The sequence below is a fragment of the Salvelinus fontinalis genome, chromosome 14 (genome assembly GCF_029448725.1).
Source record: "Salvelinus fontinalis isolate EN_2023a chromosome 14, ASM2944872v1, whole genome shotgun sequence".
NCBI lineage: Eukaryota > Metazoa > Chordata > Actinopteri > Salmoniformes > Salmonidae > Salvelinus > Salvelinus fontinalis.
This window is the reverse complement of record NC_074678.1, coordinates 24,908,197-24,925,206: the sequence shown is the minus strand read 5'-3', so window position 1 is coordinate 24,925,206 and position 17,010 is coordinate 24,908,197. Positions and strand designations below refer to the sequence as shown.

The following is a 17,010-nucleotide window of genomic DNA, read 5'->3' as shown; positions in this document are numbered from 1 at the left end:
TGATTCTAAGCAATGTTGTGCTCCTATTTTTATTGACTTGGCCAAAGTTTTTGATACAGTACACCATTCTATTCTTGTGGATCAGCTAAGGAAAATTAGTGTCTCTGAGGGGTCTTTGGCCTGGTTACCTAACTACCTCTCTTAAAGAGTGCAGTGTGTAAAGTAAGAACATCTGCTATCTCGGGCACTGGCTGTCAGCAAGGGAGTACCTGAAGGCTCGATACTAGGCTCCACGCTCCTATCAATTTACATCAACAACATAGCTAAGGCAGCAGGAAGCTCTCTCATCCATTTATATGCAGATGATAGTCTTAAACTCAGCTGGCCCCTCCCCGGATTTTGTGTTAAACGCTCTAAAACAAAGCTTTCTTAGTGTCCAACAAGCTTTCCAACAAGCTTTGTGATTAACACCTCTGAGGGTTTAGAGCTTGAGGAAGTCACCTCATACAAGTACTTGGGAATATGGCTAGACAGTACACTGTCCTTCTCAGCACATCTCCAAGCTACAGGCTAAGGTTAAATCTAGACTTCGTTTCCTCTATCGAAATCACTTTTTTTTTACATTGTTTTCTACCCAATTTCGTGGTATCCAATTGGTAGTTAGTCTTGTCTCATTGCTGCAACTCCCGTATTGACTCGGGAGAGGCAAAGGTCGAGAGCCGTGCATCCTCCAAAACCCAACCAAGCCGCACTGCTTCTTGACACAATGCCCACTTAACCCGGAAGCCAGCCGTACCAATGTGTCAGAGGAAACACCGTGCACCTGGCGACCGTGTCAGCGTGCACTGCGCCCGGCCTGCAACAGGAGTCGCTAGTCCGCGATGGGACAAGGACACCACTGCCGGCCAAACTCTCCCCTAACCCGGACAAAGCTGAGCCAATTGGGTTTCCCGGTTGTGGCTGGCTGCGACAGAGCCTGAACTCGAACCCATAATCTCTAGTGGCGCAGTGCCTTAGACCAATACGCCACTCGGGAGACCTCGCTCCTCTTTCACCCCAGCTGCCTAACTAACCCTGATTCAGATGACCATCCTACTCATGCTAGATTACGGAGACGTAATTTATAGATCAGCAGGTAAGGGTGCTCTCAACCGGCTATATGTTCTTTACCATTCGGCCATCAGATTTGCCACCAATGCTCCTTATAGGACACATCACTGCATTCTATACTCCTCTGTAAACTGGTCATCTAAGTATACCTGACGCAACACCCACTGGTTGATGCTTATTTATAAAAATCCTCTTAGGCCGCACTCCCCCCATCTGAGATACCTGCTGCAACCCTCATCCTCCACATTCTCATCCTCCACAACACCCATTCTGCCAGTCACATTCTGTTAAAGGTCTCCGAAGCGCACACATCACTGGGTTGCTCCTCTTTTCATTTAGCTGCAGCTAGCGACTGGAACAAGCTGCAAAAAACACTCAAACTCGATAGTTTTACATTCATCTCTACATTCAAAGACTCATCATGGACACTGTTCCTGACACTTGTGGCTGCTTCACGTGCTGTATTGTCTCTACCTTGCCCTTTGTGCTGTTGTCTATGTCTAACAATATTTGTACAATGTTTATGCTGTTACCATGTTTTGCGGCTACCGTGTTGTTGTGTTGCTACCATGCTGTGTTGTTGTCTTAAATCTCCCTTTATGTAGTGTTGTGGTGTCTCGTCATGTGTGTTTTGTCCTACATTTGTATTTTTAATCCCAGCCCCATCCCCGCAGGAGGCCTTTTGCCTCTTGGTAAGCCGTTAAGAATGTGTTCTTAAATGACTTGCCTAGTTAAATAAAAGTTTAAAAAAATGTATAGGTCCAGAGAATAAGGTGTGTGTGTGTGTGTGTGTGTGTGTGTGTGTGTGTGTGTGTGTGTGTGTGTGTGTGTGTGTGTGTGTGTGTGTGTGTGTGTGTGTGTGTGTGTGTGTGTGTGTGTGTGTGTGTGTGCATCAGTGGAGGCTGCAGATGGGAGGAGGATGGCTCATAATAATGGCTGGACTGGAGTATGATGGCTGGTGTGGAGTGAATGGAATGGTATCAAGCACATACAGAGTAAGATGGCACCGACAGATACGGCAGCTCTGCTTCTAGCTTCTAAGCAACTTTGGAGTATCTTTTTTTTTGTGTGTGTTATTTCTTACATTATTAGCCCAGAAAATGTTTTGTGTTATTACATACAGCCGGAATGAACTTTTGGATATCAGAGTGCCGGTAACTCACCAGCATTATGACCAGGAATACTACTTTCCCGAATTGAATCCTTTGGACCCCCCAGGGCAATTGAACTTATTCCAGAGGCTGCTCCAAAACACAGCCGGCGGAGAAGAGGCATTCAGAGTGGACTTCTAGTCCGAATCAGGAGGCATGCACACCATCCACCGCTTCTGAGTATATTTCTCGCTAATGTTCAGTGTCTGGATAATAAGGTAGACAAGAACAGGGCGAGGATCTCCTTCCAGAGAGACATCAGGGATTGTAACATCATGTGTTTCACGGAAACGTGGTACTCTCAGGACATACTGTCCACGTCCATACAGTCAGCTGGGTTCTCAGTACATCGCACAGACAGGAATAAAGAACTCTCCGGGAAGAAGAAAGGCGGGGTGAATCTTTCATGATTAACTCCTCATGGTGTGATTGTGATAACCTATAGAAACTCGAGTCCTTTTGTTCACCCAATCTCTAGAATACCTCACAATCAAATGTAGACCGTATTACCTCCCAATCGAATTGTCTTTGGTTATAGTCACAGCCGTGTATATTCCCCCCTCACGCCGATACCACGACGGCCCTTGTTAGCAGTTGATGTTATTCTTCAATATCACAGACCCCAAAGCAAATCAGGGAGAGAAATTCAAAGATTTAGAGTAACTGTAGTGATGCCACAACACTGCGATGCAGTGCCTTAGACCGCTGCGCGACTCGGGAGGCCTAGAAACATATTCTATTCTTATTTACAATAAAAGTTACTAAATTAGTTCTCCAAAGCGCCACATTTATTGAAAGAGAACAAATCATAGTTGTTATGCTGGGAAGTAGATGGTAGATGTTTATTTTTCCCTGTCCTTAATGTTTCTCCACTGAACAAAGAGACAGGATGTCGCTTATACCCCAACCCTAGCCTGTGGTTGATCAATTAGAATTCCTTGTAGTAAAATTGGGCCAATGGCCAAATAACAAGTACCCCTTTTAGGCTCAATGTATAGACAATTTGGACCAATGAGAACTTGCCACATGTAGCTTTAAGTCCAGGATGGAAATTCCTCCCGTGTCCCTGACCCATTCATCTTCAAAGAAACAACTATTTCCATTGATCGTTAATTCCCTCTTGTCCTCTGCATTGCGTATTTATCTTTGAATATTCTTACACCCTTAAAGAACTACACTGGACTTTATGCAAACTGTAAACCACATATCCTGAGGCCGCATTTATTGACTTTGGGGATTTTAAGAAAGCAAATTTGAGGAAAAAGCTACCGAAGTTCTACCAACACATTGACTGTGGTGCTCGCACTGGAAAAACATTGGACCACTGCTACTCAACTTTTTGAAATGCCTACAAGGCTCTCCCCCGCCCTCCCTTCGGCAAATCTGATCACGACTCCATTTTGCTCCTCCCTTCATATAGGCAGAATTCAAACAGGAAGTATCCGTGCTAAGGTCTATTCAACGCTGGTCTGACCAATCGGAATCCATGCTTCAAGATTATTTTGATCACGTGGACTGGGATATGTTCCAGGTAGCCTCTAAGAATAACATTGACAAATACACGGATACAGTGACAGTGATACTGTCACACGAGTTCATCAGGATGTGTATAGGAGATGTTGTACCCATTGTGACTATTAAATCTACCCTACCCGAAACTGTGGATAGATGGCAGCATTCGCACAAAACTGTAAGCGTGAACCACCGCATTTAACAATGGCAAGGTGATGGCCAAATACGAACAGTGTAGGTTTTCCCTCTGTAAGGCAATCAAACAGGCAAAACGTCAGTACAGAGACAAAGTGGAGTCGCATTCCATGGCTTAGACACGCAACGTATGTGGCAGGGTCTACAGACAATCATAGACTACAAAGGGGAAACAAAACCAGCCATTATGCGGACACCGACTTCATGCTTCTGGACAAGCTTAACACCATCTTCGCCTGCTTTGAGGATAACACAGTGCCACCAACACGGCCTGCGACCAAGCACTGTGGGCTCTTCTTCTCCGTGGCCGACGTGAGTAAGACAGTTTAAGCGTGTTAACCCTCGCAAGGCTGCCGGCCCTAGCCGCGTCCTCAGAGCATGCGCAGACCAGCTAGCTGGAGTGTTTACGAACATATTCAATCTCTCTCTATCCCAGTCTTCTGTCCCCACTTGCTTCAAGATGTCCACCATTGTTCCTGTAACCAAAAAAGCAAAGGTAACTGAACTAAATGTCTATCTCCCCGTAGCACTCACTTCTGTCATCATGAAGTGCTTTGAGAGACTAGTCAAGGATCGTATCACATCTACCGTACCTGACACCCTAGACCCACTTCAATTTGCCTACCGCCGCAATAGATCCACAGGCGATGCAATCGCCATCACACTGCCCTATCCCATCTGGACAAGAGGAATACCTATGTAAGAATGCTGTTCATTGACTATAGCTTAGCATTCAACACCATAGTACCTACCCTCCAAGCTCATCATTTAGCTCGGGGCCCTGAGTCTGAACCCTGCCCTGTGCAACTGGGTCCTGGTCTTCCTGACGGTCCGCTCCCAGGTGGTAAAGGTAGGAAACGACACCTCCGCTACGCTGATCCTCAACACAGGGGCCCCACAAGGGGTGTGCTCAGCCCCCTCCTGTACTCCCTGTTCATCCATGACTGCTTGGCCACGCACACCTCCAACTTAATCATCAAGTTTGCAGATAACAGTAATAGGTCTTTTTTACCAACTATGATGAGACAGCCTATAGGGAGGAGGTGAGGGCCCTGGGAGAGTGGTGCCAGGAAAAATAACCTCTCACTCAACGTCAACAAAACAAAGGAGCTGATCGTGGACTTCAGGAAACAGCAGAGGGAGCACGCCTCTATCCACATCGGTGGGACCGTAGTGGAGGTGGAAAGCTTCAAGTTCGTCTGCGTACAGATCACTGACAATCTGAAATGGTCCACCCACACACACAGTGTTGTGAAGGCGCAACAGCACCTCATCAACCTCAGGAAGCTGAAGAAATTTGGCTTGGCCCATAAAACCCTCACAAACTTTTACAGATGCACAATTGAGAGCATCCTTTTGGACCAGCTGGTACGGAAACTGCACCGCCCACAACCGCAAGGCTCTCCAGATTCTGGTGCGGTCTGCACAATGCATCACCAGGGACAAACTACCTGCCCTCCAGGACACCTACAGCACCCGATTTCACAGGAAGGCCATAAAGATCATCAAGGACAACAACCACCCGAGCCACTGCCTGTTCACCCCATTATCATCCAGAAGGCGAGGTCAGTACAGGTGCATTAAAGCTGGGACCGAAACTGAAAAACAGCTTCTATGTCAAGGCCATCAGACTGTTAAACAGCCATCACTAGCTGGCTTCCACCAGGTTATGCAACCCTGCACCTTAGAGGCTGCGGCCCTGTATTCATTGACTTGGAATCACTGGCCACTTTAATAATGGAACATTAGTCACTTTTTAAATAATGTTTACATACTGCTTTACTCATCTCGTATATACTGCTTTACTCATCTCGTATATTCTGTATTCTATTCGACTGTATTTTAGTCAATGCCACTCCGACATTGCTCAAATTAATTTCATAATTTTATTTTAGATTTGTGTATATTGTTGTGAATTGTTAGATACTACTGTACTGTTGGAGCTAGGAACACAAGCATTTCGCTACATCCGCAATAACATCTGCTAAATATGTATATGTGACCAATAAGACTTGATTTGATTTTGATTTGATACAGTTAAAATAAAATGTTTGATTCCATTCCGGCAGTTATGAGCCATCCTCCCCCCAGCAGCCTCCACTGGTGTGCATTTATTTGAACGTCCCTGTGTGTGTGTGTGGTTTTGTGACTGTGTCAGTAAGAACACCTGTACCAGCTAACTCCTCCACCTTCAACACTGTTCACATGTTATTTCTGTGTGTTGACATTCATGTTTGTTTCTCTCCCCAGAGTGCAGTCGCAGGTTGATGAGGTCATCGATGTGATGCAGGAGAACATCTCCAAGGTGATCGACAGGGGAGAGCGACTTGAAGACCTGCAGGACAAGTCAGGTGAGACTCAAGTCCTATTCAGATCAAGTTAATATCTATAAAATGATATGTACAGAATCTGAGACTAACATAAAAACACGGTAGACTCCTGTCTTACATAAACAGTTCAGATAGGAAGGGAAAGAGACTGTATATGTGATCCAATGAGTGTACCCTGCCAGAAGTCTGTACAAGCAAGAGAACATTCCTGTTGAAGATGACCTGGATTTCTGACAGGTCCATTAGTCATCCTCTACAGGAGCTAATTTCCCACTGAGAATTCCACTCAGTCACTCCGGAATGGGAATGTGGGGGGAGATATGGCAAGGCTAACTCTCACTCTTGACTGCTCTTATTTGGTTATCATGGATCAGACCTAGAGGTCGACCGATTAATCGGCATGGCCGATTTAATTAGGGACGATTTCAAGTTTTCATAACAATCAGTAATCAGCCTTTTTGGACGGCGATTACATTGCAATCCACGAGGAAACTGCATGGCAGGCTGACCACCTGTTACACGAGTGCAGTGTCAAAAGGACCTGGTGGCTGCAAGGAACCGAGGTAAGTTGCTAGCTAGCATTAAACTTATCTTATAATAAACAATCAATCTTAACATAATCATTAATTAACTCCACATGGTTGATGATATTACTAGGTTAACTAGCTTGTCCTGTATTGCATATAATCAAAACGGGTCCTGTTAATTTATCATCGAATCACAGCCTACTTCAACTTCACTAAAAAGAGTGATGAGTTAACAAAAGCGCATTCGTGAAAAAAGCACAATCGTTACACAAATGTACCGAGCCATAAACATCAATGCCTTCCTTAAAATCAATACACAGAAGTAGATATATATTTTTAAACCTGCATATTTAGCTAAAAGAAATCCAGGTTAGCAGGCAATATTAATTAGGGAAATTGTGTCACTTCTCTTGCGTTCAGTGCAAGCAGAGTCAGGGTATATGCAGAAGTTTTGGGTTAGGGAGGGTTTGGCCAGCAGGAATATCCTTGGCTCATCGCGCACTAGCGACCCCTGTGGCGGGCCGGGTGCAGTGCACGTTGACCAGGTCGTGTTTCTTCCGACACATTGGTGCGGCTGGCTTCCGGGTTGGATGTGCGTTGTGTCAAGAAGCAGTGCAGCTAGGTTGGGTTGTGTTTCGGAGGACGCATGGCTCTCGACCTTTGCCTCTCCCGAGTCCGTACGGGAGTTGCAGCGATGAGACAAGACTGTAACTACTACCAATTGGATACCACAAAATTGGGGAGAAAAAGGGGATATTTTTTGTTGTTGTTGATTAGAACTAATTAGTAAGGATGTTTTTCATCTGGAGCAGTAAGGAGCTGTTAGAGGATGTAGGAAACTGAACACATCCAGGTGTGCAAGCCATCGGAGGAATCCCGGAACATATTCCAGTCTGTGCTAGCAAAACAGTCCTGTAGCTTAGCATCTGCTTCATCTGACCTCTTTTTACAACATTAACTATGTCTACACTGTATTTCTGATCAATTCAATGTTATTTTAATGGGGGAAAATGTATGTGTGTATGTTTATTTAACTAGGCAAGTCAGTTAAGAACAAATTCTTATTTACAATGACGGCCTAACCCGGACAACTGTGCACCGCCCTATAGGACTCCCGATTACGGCCGGTTGTGATACAGCCTGGAATTGAACCAAGGTCTGTAGTGACACACCTAGCACTGAGAAGCAGTGCCTTAGACCGCTGCGCCACTCGGATGCCCTTGTGGCAGGGCTTGCAAACTATTACGGACTACAAAGGGAAGCACAGCCGCGAGCTGTCCAGTGACACTACCAGACGAGCTAAATAACTTCTATGCTCGCTCCGAGGCAAGTAACACTGAAGCATGCATGAGAGCATCAGCTGTTCCTGATGACTGTGATCATGCTCTCCGCAGCCGATGTGAGTAAGACCTTTTAAACAGGTCAACATTCACAAGGCCGCAGGGACAGGCGGATTACCAGGACGTGTACTCCGAGCATGTGCTGACCAACTGACAAGTGTCTTCACTGACATTTTTCAACCTTTCCTTGACCGAGTCTGTAATACCAACATGTTTCAAGCAGACCATCATAGTCCTTGTGCCCAAGAACACTAAGATAACCTGTCTAAATGACCACCGACCCGTAGCACTCATGTCTGTAGCCATGAAGTGCTTTGAAAGGCTGGTCATGGCTCACATCAACACCATTATCCCAGAAACCCTAGACCCACTCCAATTTACATACTGCCCCAACAGATCCACAGATGATGCATTCTCTATTGCACTCCACACTGCCCTTTCCCCCCTGGACAAAAGGAACACCTACGTGAGAATGCTATTCATTGACTACAGCTCAGCGTTCAACACTGTAGTGCAACTCCAACACCATCATTAAGTTTGCCGACGACACAACAGTGGTAGGCCTGATCACTGGCAACGATGAGACAGCCTATAGGGTGGAGGTCAGATGGTACTGGCAGTGTGGTACTCTCCCTCAACGTGATCAAGACAAAGGAGATAATTGTGGACTACAGAAAAAGGAGGACTGAGCACGCCCCCATCTCATCGACAGAGCTGCAGTGGAGCAGGTTGAGAGCTTCAAGTTCTTTGGTGTCCACATCACCAATACACTATCATGATCCAAACACACCAAGACAGTCGGGAAGAGGGCACGACAATGCCTATTCCCTCTCAGGAGACTGAAAAGATTTGGCAAACGGTTTTACAGCTGCACCATCGAGAGAATCCTGACTGCTTGCATCCCCGCCTGGTATGGCAACTGCTCGGCCTCCGACCACAGGGCACTACAGCGGGTAGTGCTAAAGGCCCAGTACATCACTGAGGCCAAGCCTCCTGCCATCCAGGACCTCTATACCATTGCCAATGGCTCCAGCCACCCTAGTCATACACTGTTCTCTCTGCTATCGCACGGCAAGCGGTACTGGAGCGTCAAGTCTAGGTCAAAAAGGCTTCTTAACAGATTCTACCCCCAAGCCATAAGATTCTTGAACAGTTAATGAAATGGCTACCTGGGCTATTTGCATTGTCCCGACCTCCCCATTTTTACGCTGCTGCTACTCTCTCTGTTTATTATCTATGCATAGTCACTTTACCTCTACCTACATGTACATATTACCTCGACTAACCGGTGCCCCCGCACATTGACTCCGTACCGGAACCCCCTGTATATAGCCTTGCTACTGTTATTTTATTGTTGCTCCTTAATAATTATTTGTTCATTTCTGTGTATTCTTTTTTCTTAATTTTTTTCTTAACTGCACTGTAAGTTAAGGGCTTGTAAGTAAGCATTTGACTGTCACAATACCTGTTGTATTTGGCGCATGTGACAAATACAATTTGATTTTTAGATGGTGCATGATTACAATGTGCTTATTATCCCTTTCTGTAGGTGTCTGCTAGTTATTGGCTGGAGCAAGTTCAGCTCTGTTAACAAGCACAGGAGATGACATGAGAGGAGAGGTGTTCACCATGAGAACAGGAGATCTCTGCATGCTCAGTTCAGCAGCTTTCATGTCCCTACCAACACACAGAATGTCAAACAACTGTCTGACTCCAAACAGAGAGATCAAATCAAACTTTATTTATATATGTAGACATGGAGAGGCAGAAGGAACAAGTTGTGTGTTTTGCTTTGGCAACATGAGGTTGTCCCTGTCATACCAGAGTATGAGGTGAGGTAGTTCTTAGTCATAGAAACAGAGAATACAACACAGACAGCTCTTATCACATGCTGTTAACATGTTTCTGTTTTCTTCTATGTGTCTCCCTGTCCCCCTCTTCCCTGTCTGTCCCCATCTTCTCTCCGTGCACGTGTGTCCTTTGGTCATATGACCTTCCAGAGAGCCTATCAGACAACGCTTCAGCCTTTAGCAGCAGAGCCAAGCAGCTGCACAGGAGGATGTGGTGGAGAGATATGAAGGTGAGTCAACGTGTGTGTCCGTGTATGTATCCATGTCTTTGTGTAATGCTTGTTTCTGTCTTCTACAGATGAAGGCCATCATAGCTCTGGTGGTGGTCGTTCTGCTGCTTATCATCATCAGTGAGTATCAGCCTGAACAACACATATTGTATTAATCAAGAATATTATCACACTGATTCAACGTATAGCACTGAATACACACTTAACTATCTCTCTCTTTCTCTCTCAGTTCCAGTGGTATTGCGGTATCGCTAGTGTCGCCAGGAGGAGGAAGAATATCTCCTCCTCCTCTTCCTCTCATTATCCTGTACACAGTCCTCCACATCAGCCAGGGGGCACCACCCAGCCTCCCAGACCCCTGCTGTGCCAGCCTGTGTGGCTCTGGGTAGAAGTTGCTCCTAACTACAGATCTAGGATCAGCTCACCCTCTCCCAATGCTAACCTTTACCGTTAGGTCAGTTTTGTGTTTTCAATCCTAAGGTCAGTGTGTACTAGAGACCACTTCATCCTACTCTGTGAGTCCGGATCAAGGGTGACATAGGTAGCATTACGTTGGCGTTACATAGGGGTTGGGTTTGCTTTGCAAATGACACCTTATTTAGGGAAAAGGTTGTCATTTGACATGCTGCCTGTGTCTCAGCCCCCTCATCAAACTTAAGGAGAACTCCATTCAATACATAATACATATCAGCTAGTCCAGTGGTCACCAAACTTTTCTGAGTCAAGATCTCTTTTACAGTCAAAAAGCAAGCCGAGATCTACCACTTAGATTTTTTTACATTACTTAAAAAATGTAACATTAACTCAATAGTTCTGTAGGAATGAGGTTTGTGCAGTAGGCCTAATACATTATCACAGCATATTGGCTATATGCCTGGACTGCCAATATTGTTCTTCTCAGACTATATTATATTTCAAAACTCGAGCTTTGATGACAAAATAGACCAGTTGATGTAGCACTTGCGAGGCACAGCTAGGGCTGTGGCGGTCACGACATTTCGTCAGCCGGAGATTGTCAAGCAAATAACCTCATGGTAATTGACCGTGAATTAACATAAACACATTGAGCATCTCCTGGCTTCCACACACAGCCTACAAGCCATTTAAAATGTCTAATAAATCCATTATTTATTTTAGACAGATCTAAAGAAGCATGATATGAAAAAAAAAAGTATTATATTTCAGAATAAAAGAATAGCATACACCTGATGTGCCAAATGGCTGTTGGCTACACTAGTTCATTTAGCAGACAAGGCTGTTGGCTACACTAGTTCATTTAGCAGACAAGGCTGTTGGCTACACTAGTTCATTTAGCAGACAAGGCTGTTGGCTACACTAGTTCATTTAGCAGACAAGGCTGTTGGCTACACTAGTTCATTTAGCAGACAAGGCTGTTGGCTACACTAGTTCATTTAGCAGACAAGGCTGTTGGCTACACTAGTTCATTTAGCAGACAAGGCTGTTGGCTACACTAGTTCATTTAGCAGACAAGGCTGTTGGCTACACTAGTTCATTTAGCAGACAAGGCTGTTGGCTACACTAGTTCATTTAGCAGACAAGGCTGTTGGCTACACTAGTTCATTTAGCAGACAAGGCTGTTGGCTACACTAGTTCATTTAGCAGACAAGGCTGTTGGCTACACTAGTTCATTTAGCAGACAAGGCTGTTGGCTACACTAGTTCATTTAGCAGACAAGGCTGTTGGCTACACTAGTTCATTTAGCAGACAAGGCTGTTGGCTACACTAGTTCATTTAGCAGACAAGGCTGTTGGCTACACTAGTTCATTTAGCAGACAAGGCTGTTGGCTACACTAGTTCATTTAGCAGACAAGGCTGTTGGCTACACTAGTTCATTTAGCAGACAAGGCTGTTGGCTACACTAGTTCATTTAGCAGACAAGGCTGTTGGCTACACTAGTTCATTTAGCAGACAAGGCTGTTGGCTACACTAGTTCATTTAGCAGACAAGGCTGTTGGCTACACTAGTTCATTTAGCAGACAAGGCTGTTGGCTACACTAGTTCATTTAGCAGACAAGGCTGTTGGCTACACTAGTTCATTTAGCAGACAAGATTCGATTATAATTCCGTGGTGGTATATTATTTTATAGTATGAAGAATACAATTTAACAAAATTGAATGAAATTATAAATATTTTCTCCAAATGATTTGTCAGTCAGTGCGCACATGCGACTGTTCTGTGTTGAGTGGTTAATAAAGAAATAGGTACTCCTATATGCTTAATTTAGAGTTATTAATGTAACTTGTTCTACAAACATTGGGCTATATGTTTAGACTTTTAATACATTGTAAGGCTGCGTGATGCAACTTTTTAAAGTTCTGCTTTAATTTTTGCACAGGCTGAACACAGTCTCTCATTCACAATTTGACAAGCAATTTGACATTGCCTAGACATGGCGGCATCCCCTTTGTGGCCGTAATGCATCCTATAAAAATCCATGCCTTTTGCGGCCCGGAGTGCTGCATTGTGCCCTTCCCCCTGAGTGTGCTGCGTAATCCGAAGCGTCTCTCACTCACACGGCTCTGACACATCAGGGATGCAGTTGTGCGTGTCCTTATCCAATTACAAGGCGCATATTGAAGATATTGGAAGAACTGGCCACATTTACTTTTCATCAGCCGACAAGATGAGCAGGCCTAACGAACAGCAAAAGTACAAGCATATGTCAATGTACCATCCCCCATAGTACAAAAGCCGACCTATTCTGTGCGAGAAATGAATATTCCTAACATAGTCTGGGACAGTTGTGGGATGTGATAGATCCCAAATTAATATAACCACTAACATCAAAAAAACTGTTTTATGCAATGTGGCTGACGCAACAGATCAGAACATATAGCTTAAAATGTTACAAATCTATTAGGCTATTTTTTTCACATTATAATGCCTTTTGCGGCCCACATGGTAGTAGGCAATAAGCGCAAATGTTCCATTAGCGGAAAACAACATTAGCAAAAGTGACTGCAAATGCAAATATGCATGTAATGCTTTTACTATAAAGGTGCATTTTAATGTGAAAATTAACAATGCGCACATGGTAGTAGGCAATAAGCGCAAATGTTCCAGTAGCGGAAAACAACATTAGCAAAAGTGACTGCAAATGCAAATATGCATGTAATGCTTTTACTATAAAGGTGCATTTTAATGTGAAAATTAACTTCCCCAAACTGGAAACTCAGGCGCTGCTTATATATGCCAGTTAGGCTCTACACCCCTTGTAAAGGTGATTAATGTGTTTAATTTGAAGTTATTTGACCACTTTAGTTGTGATACAAACCTTATTAAAACATATAGGCCTATGGGCTAGGCTACATGAGATGTGCGAATATGATTCGAACAAGTCGCAAAAAAAAGTAATTGTTTCTTATGCTGGGCATCATTCACAAGTGATAATATATAATTCACACGTGATAAGCTAATATTGTCAGCCATCAGACTATTCTTGATTTAATCTTGTCTTTACATATACTAAATAATATATGTGACATTTGTTTTGATTTAGAATGGACCAGTATCATGCACCTGTATTGAAACGGGGCAGCAGGGAAAAATACATGTCATCTCACGCAATTGCATTGCCTATAGAAATGTTGCGCAACATGAGTTCATGGGCTCTCATGAAGTGTTTGATTAGGTCTTCGAATATATTTGCATTGATGTCAGAGTGATTAGAGGGACAATAGAGTGCTGAGTAGTTAGCAAATTTGGTAGGCTACTAATGACCAGCAGCAGCATCAGAGCTTGGAGAAGCCTAATTACCGTGACCACGGTGTGGCGGTAATATGGTCACCGCAACAGCCCTAGACACAGCTGAGCATATATTTTAGAATTTGCTTTATTATTTTACTGGAGGTATGGTACCTGCGTCTGATGGTCATGGTGCTTTCAAGACAACTGAGAACTCGGAAAAATCGAGGTCAAATCATGACGTTAGTGAATTTCAGGTCGGAAAGTCGGAGCACTGAAAGATACCGGAGTTACCGAGCTGGATTACCGTTCAAAACGATTTTCCCCAGTTGGATCTCGTTTTTTCCCCGAGTTCCGACTTCAGTGTGTTCAAGACAACTGGGAAGTCTGAGATTTGAAAAAAACGGTATTAGTCTCAAGGGAGGGAGAGAGCAGCAGTGGGTCCTCCTCTCACGATCCCTGCTCTCTCCTTTCCTCAGGTGAGACTGACCAGAGAGAGAGTACATAATCTTTCAACTGATGGCGAAACTCAAGTCGCACCGCATCTGCCTCAGGCACAAATTCTTGTTGTTCCTATGACCAAAGAAAGTTAAATACTCCTCGATATTAAAATATACACATCGAGCTGCTAATAATAATAAAACGCAGGGCTATCGATACACTTGGCAACTCATTCATTGCAGCTGCAGCGTGAGAGGAAGAGTGTTTTATGTTTTGTAATAGTGTTGAATTAAAACAGTGTTGACAGTGCTGAATAAAACTTAGACATGAACTCACTCATAAAAACAGCAGTTCTTTGCTCTATTCTTTGACAGTCTCTCTCTGGACATGGTTTTAAAAGTTATGGAATCTAGGACCTCTCGAGTAACGCAGTGGTCTAAGGCACCACATTGCAGTGCCAGAGGCGTCACTACAGACCCGGGTTCGATCACAACCGGCTGTGATTGGGAGTCACATAGGGCAATTGGCCCAGCGTCGTCCTGGTTAGGGGAGGGTTTGACTGGGAGGCGCTTTACTTGGCTCATCGCGCTCTAGGGACTCCTTGTGTCAGGCCGGGTGCCTGCAGGCTGACCTCAGTCATCAGGTGAACTGTGTTTCCTCCGACACATTGGTGCAGCTGGCTTTCGGGTAAGCGGGCGGGTATCAGGAAGCTTGGTTTGGCGGGTCACGTTTCGGAGGACGCATGACTCCATCTTCGCCTCCCGAGCCCGTTAGGGAGTTGCAGCGATGAGACAAGATCGAAATTGGGGAGGAGAAAGGGGATAAAATACACACACAAAAAAGGTATGAAATCTCACATAGGCTAGTATCAAACTTTGCTGTGGGCGGGGTCGTGAAAGCTGTAGGTAGGCACGGTGATTTGAGCTATCCTATTGGCCAGCACAGTAGGCACGCTCTATTTAACCACATATCTCCCGGTCCACCAGGTAGGCAGAGTTTGTATTTTCAGACAAATGAAATGGTTCAAACTGGGAATACTTTGCCTACCCGGTGCACAGGGCTTCTGTATGAAGTGCATCTACCACCAACAGCGCAACACGGGGGGAAAAAGGAGTGCAAGTGTTTTAGCCTTTATCGTTGGCTTTTCTACAGAAATGTTGGTGATCGTCTAGGAATGCCTTGAAGATCGACCAGCGATCGACCGATTGGTGACCATTGCCAGTAAGGTTACATTTCGTATCATATACTGTAGTCAGACATATTATTATTATAGTCAACTTATTATAATTATTATTTATTATTATAGTCAGACGTAGTAGTATTATTATTATAGTCAGACGTAGTAGTATTATTATTATAGTCAGACGTATTATTATTATAGTCAGACGTAATATTATTATAGTCAGACGTAGTAGTATTATTATTATAGTCAGACGTATTATTATTATAGTCAGACGTAGTAGTATTGTTATTATAGTCAGACGTATTATTATTATAGTCAGACGTATTATTATTATAGTCAGACGTATTATTATTATAGTCAGACGTAGTAGTATTATTATTATAGGCAGACGTATTATTATTATAGTCAGACGTAGTAGTATTATTATTATAGTCAGACGTATTATTATTATAGTCAGACGTATTATTATTATAGTCAGACGTAGTAGTATTATTATTATAGTCAGACGTATTATTATTATAGTCAGACGTAGCAGTATTATTATTATAGTCAGACGTATTATTATTATAGTCAGACGTAGTAGTATTATTATTATAGTCAGACGTATTATTATTATAGTCAGACGTATTATTATTATAGTCAGACGTATTATTATTATAGTCAGACGTAGCAGTATTATTATTATAGTCAGACGTATTATTATTATAGTCAGACGTAGTATTATTATTATAGACAGACGTAGTAGTATTATTATTATAGTCAGACGTATTATTATTATAGTCAGACGTATTATTATTATAGTCAGACGTAGTAGTATTATTATTATAGTCAGACGTAGTAGTATTATTATTATAGTCAGACGTATTATTATTATAGTCAGACGTAGTAGTATTATTATTATAGTCAGACGTATTATTATTATAGTCAGACGTAGCAGTATTATTATTATAGTCAGACGTATTATTATTATAGTCAGACGTAGTAGTATTATTATTATAGTCAGACGTATTATTATTATAGTCAGACGTAGCAGTATTATTATTATAGTCAGACGTATTATTATTATAGTCAGACGTATTATTATTATAGTCAGACGTAGCAGTATTATTATTATAGTCAGACGTATTATTATTATAGTCAGACGTATTATTATTATAGTCAGACGTAGTAGTATTATTATTATAGTCAGACGTATTATTATTATAGTCAGACGTATTATTATTATAGTCAGACGTATTATTATTATAGTCAGACGTAGTAGTATTATTATTATAGTCAGACGTATTATTATTATAGTCAGACGTATTATTATTATAGTCAGACGTAGTAGTATTATTATTATAGTCAGACGTAATATTATTATAGTCAGACGTAGTATTATTATTATTATAGTCAGACGTATTATTATTATAGTCAGACGTATTATTATTATAGTCAGACGTATTATTATTATAGTCAGACGTATTATTATTATAGTCAGACGTAGCAGTATTAT

General features: G+C 42.9%; 1 protein-coding gene across 4 annotated transcripts in view; it reads left to right on the top strand.

The window, feature by feature from the left end:
• LOC129869680 (vesicle-associated membrane protein 4-like) overlaps positions 1-16,240 on the top strand; it is a 46,980-nt gene extending 30,740 nt beyond the window's left edge. For all 4 annotated transcript variants that reach the window (XM_055944326.1, XM_055944325.1, XM_055944324.1 and 1 more), the window contains 4 exons: positions 6,159-6,259; positions 10,106-10,185; positions 10,254-10,305; positions 10,415-16,240. In XM_055944326.1, coding sequence (XP_055800301.1) covers positions 6,159-6,259; positions 10,106-10,185; positions 10,254-10,305; positions 10,415-10,440 — 259 coding nt within the window. In that variant the 3' untranslated portion in view covers positions 10,441-16,240. The remainder of the gene's footprint in view (positions 1-6,158; positions 6,260-10,105; positions 10,186-10,253; positions 10,306-10,414) is intronic.
• The last annotated feature ends 770 nt before the right edge of the window (positions 16,241-17,010 follow it).